At 44.5% G+C, this 8,592-nt stretch overlaps 1 protein-coding gene across 1 annotated transcript; it reads right to left on the bottom strand.

The window, feature by feature from the left end:
* Positions 1-3,681: 3,681 nt before the first annotated feature.
* LOC109749260 (uncharacterized) lies at positions 3,682-8,592 on the bottom strand. Its single transcript, XM_020308228.4, has 6 exons — positions 8,052-8,592; positions 6,865-6,954; positions 5,457-5,759; positions 5,237-5,374; positions 4,854-5,087; positions 3,682-4,223 (listed from the first exon to the last, which is right to left on the bottom strand). Exons 1-6 carry the CDS (start codon positions 8,463-8,465, stop codon positions 3,855-3,857), a joined length of 1,548 nt encoding a protein of 515 aa, XP_020163817.1. The 5' UTR covers positions 8,466-8,592; the 3' UTR covers positions 3,682-3,854.

Raw genomic sequence — 8,592 nt, 5'->3', positions numbered from 1 at the left:
CCTCCGCCACTACCGGCGCCTGCACATTCCGGTGCACCAAGCACAATGGCACTGGATGTACAGGCAGCCGTTGGCGTACCTGGATGTCACGCTATCGCTTGACTAGCATTTGGATCCGCAGCGGATCCCGGTGTTGGCTGTGCCGAGGAGGTGCGCAAGCGGCGGGACCTCCTCACGCCGGAGCAACGTCGGATGCCGGCGTACGCTTCAAACTCTCATAGCTGGGAAATGTGGTTTGCCCTCGAGCACGAGGAGCAACGCCGCCTCGACATCCAGGAGCACCACATCAACCCTTCCCCGCCCCCCATCACCAAGCCGGAGGAGGAGGAGGCTGCGTACCAGGCTGCGTTGGCGGCGGCCGTGCAAACCTCTGTCAAGGAGGAGCGGCGCAAGGCGGAGGCGGACTACCAGGCGAGGCTGGCGGAGGCCCTCGCCCTCTCTGCGGCCGGTGATTGTGTGGTCCCGCCGTCATCGCCGCGCGAGTGCCCCCCTCCCCCAAATCTAGCTCAGCGCGACACCGGCGCAGGGGGCGGTGTACCTCGAGCATTGGAGGCAGCGCGAGCTGGCGGAGGAGCACGCCGACGGCGAGCGGCTCATGCACAGGGAGCGCTAGGAGGAGGAGGGGCGCCGCCAGAAGGAGGAGGAGGAGCGTCGTGCACGCGCCGGAGCAGCCTAGCAGGCGGTGCAGCCGGCACAGCAGCGCGACGTGTCTCGGGCCTGGGAGGTGGCATTCCCATGGGCTGGCCCGGCGCCGCAGCTGGTCGACCTCACCTGCGTTCCTTCGGATGACGAGGACGTCTAGGACACCGTGTGCAGTCCCGCGAACTTTTTCATTTTATGTTTAATTAAATTTTAATGTAATTGTAGACTTTGGCCGGCAGATGACTGGTTTTAATGCTTTATTTATGTTAAAATTGAAACTTCGATTGTCTTTTTAAGTCGGCGTTCAAAAAATATGGGCCAGGCCAGTGTTGGGTGTATGCGCCGACCAAAATGAAAAATCGGACACTGACATTCGCACGGTCGACCCAAACGGACAAAGCGCACGTCCGTTTAGATCGGCTCGTTAGAGTTGCTCTTATCTTGTTGCGTGCTGGATGGGTTGTTTCTTCTATGGGCTACATGGAAGAAATGGAAGCGGCAAATGAAGGATAATGTTAACCTCTTCCGTTTTTTTCATTAGTGAGTGACTTGAGGTTAAAGGGGTTTGCAATTGGGTTTGATCTTTTTTTTCTATTTTGATTTTCTTCTTCTTTATTTTTTTTCAAATTCAAGAACTATTTTCACCTTCGTCTTTTTTTCCTTTAAATGTCACGCAAATCTTAATTGCGAGTTGTTTTGTCATGCGTGTCCCGTGTCGCGCCGTTCATCTGGCCATTTCTGTTTTGTTCATTCTCACTATGCTTGCTTTGTGGCATGGTGGAGATTTTGTAGAGTTCACCCTCGACTCGTAAATGGGCTCGTGGTTGTCCCACTTGCAAGTCCATCCTCGACTCGCAAGCGGATATGTGTTTTGTGTTTTCATCGTAGTTGTAAATCCACGTTTGACTCGCAACTGGGCTTGTGTTTTGTCTTTCATCCCAGTTGCAAGCCCGCCTTGGCTTGCAATTGGGCATGTGCTTTGTCTTTCATCCTGTTGCAAGTTCACCGTTGACTCGCAACTGGGATCAACTAGGACTGTAGTTTGTTTCATCTCAGTTGCAAGTTGACCTTGACTCGCAACTGGGCTTGTAGTTTCGTAGTTGTCCCAGTTGCAAGTCCACCTTCAACTCGCAACTGGGATCATAGTTCTCCTAATTGCAAATCCACCTTCGACTCGCGACTAGGCATGAGTTTTTCTCTCATCCCAGTTGCAAGTCCACCATTGACTCGCAGCTGGGACCATAGTTTGTTTCATCGTATTTGAAAGTCGACACTTGACTCGCAACTCGGCTAATTGTTTTGTAGTTGTGTTAATTGCAAGTCCATCCTCGAATTGCAACTGGGACCATAGTTTGTTGTTGTCCCAGTTGCAAGTCCACCATCGACTCACCACTGGGCTCATAGTTTGTTGTTGTCCTAGTTGCAAGTCCACCCTCGACTCGCAACTGGGATGTATTTTGTTTTTCATCACTCTCAACTCGCAACTCGTATCATAGTTTTATATAGTTATCTTAGACTCTCAGTTACAAGTCCACCCTCAACTTGCAACTAGGCTCGTAGTTTGCTTTTTATCCCAGTCACCATTGACACGCAACTGGCCCGTGTTTTATCTTTCATCCTAGTTGCAAGCCTTCCTTGACTCGCAACTGGACCGTAATTTGTTTTATCCCAGTTGCAAGTTGACCCTTCACTCGCGACTAGTCTCATAGTTTGTAGTTGTCTAAATTGTAAGTCCATCCTCTTAACTCGCAACTCAGCTCGTAGTTCTTCCAATTGCAAGCCCACCCTTTGTCTCGCAACTAGTCGTGTGCTTGTTTTTCAACACGCAGCTTGCCTCGACCCCTATCAAGTTCCATGTCTAACCCCAAGATGTAAACCCACCCGACCCAGTTGCATGTCCAAGCCAAACACGCAACTCATGTCTGTCATAGTTGCATGCCCACTCTTGGCACGCAACTCATTCCCAACCCAGTAACCCTATATATACTCTTTTTTTGCAAATACACGTCCATTGTTGTAATATACACTGTATATTTTTCTGTATGCATGAGGAACATTTTTTTACACACATTAAACGTTTAAAAAAATACATGACGAATAGTTTCAAATATAGGCCCGAGCTTTTTTTTAGAATACATGGTAAACATTTTTCAAAACTATTGATCATTTTTCTAAATGGAATGAAACTTTCCTTTAGAAAAATATATGCGAACAGTTGTTCTACATTGCATAAATTTTCTTTCTAGAAAATGTCATGATTTTTTTAAATGTGTGAAGTTTCTTTTTAAAAATTGTCAAAAACATTTTCTTTGAATGTTATGATTTTTTCCATTATGTAATACATTTTTGTAAACATCAGAAACATTTTTTTGAAATGGATGAACATTTTTAAAGGGAGCAAACCAATTTTTTATTGAAAATTTATTATTAAAATAATAATAGAATAAATTTGTTCATGTTTTAAAAAATGTTGGAATTATCAAAAGTGCCCACACTTTAAAAACTGTTCGGGGATTTTCAAAAGTTGTCTATGTTTTCAAAATTTGTTTGAGAAGAAGTTGATCGGAATACCAAATTTTGTTCTTATTTTTCAGAAAAAAACAGAATTATAACGTTTTATTCACATTTGAAATAAACTTTTTTGAAATTTTAAAATTGTTTGTGTTTTCAAAAATATTCAACATTTAAGAAAAATATCACAATGTGTAAAAAAGGTTGCAAAAATCTTCAAGTGTGCCTTGTAATCTGGACCCGCGATGTTCTTGAACGTTTCCTGTTTCCCAAACGGCAATAGCATTTATCGGTCCTGAGTTCAATTTCTATTCAACGCACTGCATCGCTTACATTTTTTTTTTCACGCTCCAGTCGGGAAAGCAGCAAATAAGAGAAGAACGACGCGGTGGGCTGATGTCGCGCTCCAGTTGGGATAAACAAAAATAAGACAACGCGGGCTGAACAACCGCTGACTTTTGCTGATGTCACAACTTAGATATGAGATAATATCTCACATCTAGATGCTATATAGTCAGACCCAAAATAGATTATAATCACATGAGATAAAACTAGAATTAGAAAAATACAGCTCTGTGTCGCTGCGGAGGCGCAATCAACAAAAGCATCTTTTTTTCAAACAAAAAAGTTGCCATATTGATTGGATATAATTACATCATGATAATTACATTACTTCTTTTACCATCAGACACTATTTGCTCTCAGAATGTTCTGATATTACAAAGAACAAGGCCCCCATATTCTATCCGGTTCTTAAAGGCCACCATGTCTGTTAGTCTGTTCTCGCTCACTTTCTGGACAGCATAGTCATCGGCACAATAATTTGACGTCTCTTTGCTGATTACTCTGCTGAAACTCCTTAGATATTGACGAATATCACAATTGTCGACAGCTTTCACTGGCTCATGTGTGAAAGAGAAACAAGAACTTTTGCTTCGTGGTGTGTCAAAATCATCACTAGAATTGTTTCTAGTTCCCAAACCAGGGGACTTGGCATGACTAAAGATAACACTGTCAGACACATCAGATCCAGTGATGCTCATTGAGCACTGGGTTTGGTTGTCAGGTTCCTGGGAGGAGAAAAAAAGGATTTGTTAATGTGTGGTTGAGATTATTCAAACCATCTGCATAAATCTCGGTCTGCTAAAATGCCTTGTGAGAAAGTTTAACATTGGTATTATCATATGAATCCATAAAGATTCAAAGTTGAAATGTAGACAATCCTATGAATAAGAACACCGCTGCAAATGGATGACAAACACAGAGAATGATGAACCTATCAGATTCTAATATATGAAAATAAAGCATACTGTAGTTGAGTTTTCAAGATCACCACAGTTGAGGTACACTTGGTTCTCATGGAGCCTCTAAGCTATAAAAATGAGCAGATTCACATAGTCCGCTTCTACAGTTTTATTTCAAACGCATCTTCAGAATTTACTTTTTCTCTCTCTATTTCTCAGCATTTTCAGAAATGGTTAATAGATATTCTGCACCAACACCCCAGAAGCAGATGATCAGAGCTCTTAGCATATTGCCATTTGTAGACCATGTAACACAGGAATAAATTCTATAACAATAACCAGGCTGTACTTGACAGTCTTAATAAAGTGTACTACCACTGGTCGTTGTAAGAAAAGAAACTTGATGGCCAAACTTGAAAAATCAAGACTCCAAGTGTGGTATATTGATTCACTGACCTCATTATAATTCTGTCGATCAGTTGGAAAGTGGGATTCTAAAGAGCTTGATCCCCCTTTGAGGAGAAATCTACTGTTGCTCTTTCGTGGGACAGTTCCACCTGAATTCTGATGAGGTTCCTCGAGTGAGGAGAAATCAGTGCTATCTAATGTTGAAATTGAAACACACTCCTCGAAGTAACTGATTGCCTCTTCAGCCAAATGCCTTGACACTCTCAATCGCTCTATACTACTCTGGAACCACAATACAGAGATAAAGGTCAGTTAAAACTTAAAAGGGGTAAAATAAACAGCCCAAAATTATACATTATCAGCACAAACCAAGAACTAGACAGCACTAGTAGATGTAGTCATATAAAATGGAGGACTAGCAAGTGAATTACCTTTCTCCTTGGTCGCCTTTTATGCGTTTCGGACAAACTTGGAACAGTTACTATGCCCTTTAGCATTCTACTCAGTTCTTGTTCGCGCTGCTCTTCAACAGCCAAATCTGCCCGCAGCTTTCGAGCACGCTCATGTGACTACAGACAAGTAACAAAATGTTTATATTTATCGACAGCATAGAACTGAAGACCTAGCACAATACGCATAATATTTCCAGACCTGTTTCAGTTTTGATGTGTACTCAGTGATGTCAGGAGCCAGCTCAACAGAATCTGGATCAAACTCAAGAGGGATTTCTATTCCCTCCCATTGCAGCTTGGTCGCATTGTGCCTTTCGACTGAAACCAGCTGAGTAGCATCTGGATCAAACTCAAGAGGAATTTCCAAAACATCTCTCCGTTTGAATTCTGTTGCATAATCACTTATATCCGAGACAAACTCAGCAGAATCCGGATCGAACTCAGGAGGAATTTCCAGAACTTGTTCCACTGGGACAGTTGAATGGCTCCTTTGTGAGATGGCCTATTGATGAAACAGTAACAATAGCACAGTGAACAACTTAGAAGAAGAATATCAAACAGTCTCAAATTACGCATTTGGTCAATAAATATCTGAATGTGAACTCCATGTTATGTTCTTCTTACTTTCATAGTTACATACTACGAACCCCTACTGAGACTTAGTTCTCTTTAAAGAGTAAGCAAGCCCCGTTTGTTTCAGCTTTGATTGGATTTGAATCACCTATGGATTCGCTTCACTGGCAAAACAGATTATGCAGCCTGTTTGTTTAACCTTTGATTGGATTCGAATCACATGTGAATTCGCTTCACTGGCAAAGCTGCCACTGAAGTACACTTTGAGGTGCTTCAGGCAATTGCACTGAAAATGGCCCGAACCTAGATTCAGCTTCACCGGCAAAGCTGATTCGAAATAGCTGTTTGTTTCAGATTCCAGATCCAGCTTCACTGGCAAAGATGAATCTGGTCCCAGATCCAGCTTCACTGGCAAACGAAACAGTTGTTTGTTTCAGATTCCAAATTCAGCTTTACTGGCAAAGCTAAATCTGGCCCCTGAAGCTCAAACAAACAGGGCAGCAATGCCTTTATCCACAAAATGCATGATCCAGTTTGATCATATTCTATTTCTATCTAATCTCTCCGATAGGCCAGATAATGTGCTAACTTTCCGTATAAAAGACTGACAATTCTTTGATTCTCTGACGCCGGTGACGGGTGCTCGGCACCTAGCACTGGTACTCTTTTTTCCCGAAAAGGAGGTTAAACCCCCGGGTTCTGCATCATTGTGATGCACACAACAATCCTTACTACTAATTAATCAGAGTACAAAACAAAGGCAACCACGGCCGAACCATTACAAGATATTTTTTTTAAACGAACCATTACAAGATATGGACTAAACACCTACAACTAAGTCGACTTCTTCCGCAGCAACGCTTTCATTAAGCAATAAGCGCCCCGGTACTCAGGTACAGTGACACGGTATGGTTACTAATACTAACCAGTGTGGATCAGCCAATGTGTGAGTGAAGTTTGGTACCAAGGCACTATTGAAGATGTCATGTACAAAAACAGTTCAATCTAAGGTCCAGAGTAGAAGGGCAACTCACATTGACAGATACGTATGACGAACTTGGAACTGAATTACGACTCCTCCAAGACTGCATTTTGCTTGATAAATCCACGGTTTCTACATCTGTCTGTTAAATTTAACAAGAACAGAATCCTTCATTAGTAACATGAATCGCCAAGCTAACACGGCATAAACATTCCTAGACTCATCTCGACAGATAATACAGCAATCTGACAAAGAGCCACTCGATTCATTTTTATTTTTATTTTTTGCGGGGAACTAGCAGTCCAGCACCACCCGAGGGCCTGGTAGACAGAAGTAGAAAGTACTGCTGTCAAAGCTACCACCGGGAGCGGGTGAACTCCCTATATCGGAATTGGTAATTGTTGCAGCTTGGTATGTGTGGTGGCAAAGACGCCAAATGTGAACGGAGAAATGATACAAACCCCGGGCAGAACTGCACTTGCTATCAAGGCGCTAGCTACAAACTATATTAGAGCTTCATCTCCTAAAGGTTCTGACCGAAAAAATAATTAGTTGTGGAAAAGGCCTAGCAGGGGTTCTATTAAAGTTAATGTGGACACAACCTTTTTCCAACGATCTCTTGATGGTGCTATAGGGGCTATTGCACATGATGACCGTGGCCAGTTTATAGCAGCTGCAACATGGGTGTTACCACATGTGAGTACTGAGTAGTGCTGATTCAGCGGAGATTTTGGCCATCAAGCATGGTCTTTATTTGGCAACGAGGATTGGATGCAACATTGCTCATATTGAGTCTGACTCTAGCTTTGCGGTGGAGTCCATGCAAAAACAGGATGATTACCATGGTGAGGAGGTTGCAACGATCGTAGAATGCAATCAGTTGATTTGTGACTATGCAAAAGTCTCGTTTTCTCATTGTTTTCGGGAAGCAAACTCGGTAGCTGATTGCTTGGCTGGCCACTCTTATAGCACTAGATCATCTAATTTTTGGAAAATTTCTATCCCTGATTTTATTTCTCAACTCTTGTAAACGACATGGCTATAATTTGAGAAATAAAAGTCTGTCAAAAAAAAGTACTACAGTACTAGTAGTACTTAACCTTATCTGTTCTTTTCCAATTATATCTTTTTGCATATTTATAGAGCAGCCAGAAAAGGTGCGGAATTTTCCAAACGAAAGTAAAGCTGTAATCTTTATCGGAGATGAAAATTCCCAGCTCAAAGCAGAAAGTCACCAACCACGGAGCCACGGCACGGCCGTGCCTCACCGACCACCGACCGCGCCCGCGAAGCCCTGCCTCCACCACCGCCATCAGTGCCTGCCGACGACGGCGCCGAGGTGGCAGCGCGCCGACGCTGCGGCGGCGCGACGGACACCGACCGCGCCCTCCCTGAGCCGCGACCCCTGCTCTCCTTCCTCCCTCTGTCCCCCGAGTCCTCCGGCGGCGGAGGTGGAGAGGAGGGCCTCCCCCCGCGGTCGAAGAGCGGGTTGGTGCGGGTGGTGCCGGCGTAATCCCCGAGGAGGCGGTCGCGGCGGGGCGCAGGGGTGACGCTGCGGGAGCGGCGGGGGCAGTGGGGCGGTGGCTGAACGGGGCGGTCGGCTGAGCCGTGGAGGTTGCGGCGGGTGGAGGATTTGAACGCCGACGACGCCATCCGCGGCGCCTGGCCTGGCCTGGCTTGGGTTGGCTTGGCTTGCTGCTGGATTTTGGTTTTGGTGCGGAGGAGTCGAAGCTGGGAGGGAAACGACCGTGCGAGGGAGGAAAGGCGGAAAACGCTGAAG

This window comes from Aegilops tauschii, chromosome 5, assembly GCF_002575655.3.
Source record: "Aegilops tauschii subsp. strangulata cultivar AL8/78 chromosome 5, Aet v6.0, whole genome shotgun sequence".
Classification (NCBI taxonomy): Eukaryota; Viridiplantae; Streptophyta; class Magnoliopsida; order Poales; family Poaceae; genus Aegilops; species Aegilops tauschii.
The sequence above is the reverse complement of the archived record's forward strand: the minus strand, read 5'-3'. Positions and strand labels throughout refer to the sequence as shown.

Coding starts and splice junctions, on each gene's coding strand:
- LOC109749260 (XM_020308228.4), bottom strand. CDS start 8,465: ATGGCGTCGTCGGCGTTCAAATCCTCCACCCGCCGCAACCTCCACGGC. Junction 5,375..5,456: donor ACACATCAAAACTGAAACAG/GTCTGGAAATAT, acceptor ACTTGTCTGTAG/TCACATGAGCGTGCTCGAAA. Junction 4,224..4,853: donor ATCGACAGAATTATAATGAG/GTCAGTGAATCA, acceptor TTCTCCTCCCAG/GAACCTGACAACCAAACCCA.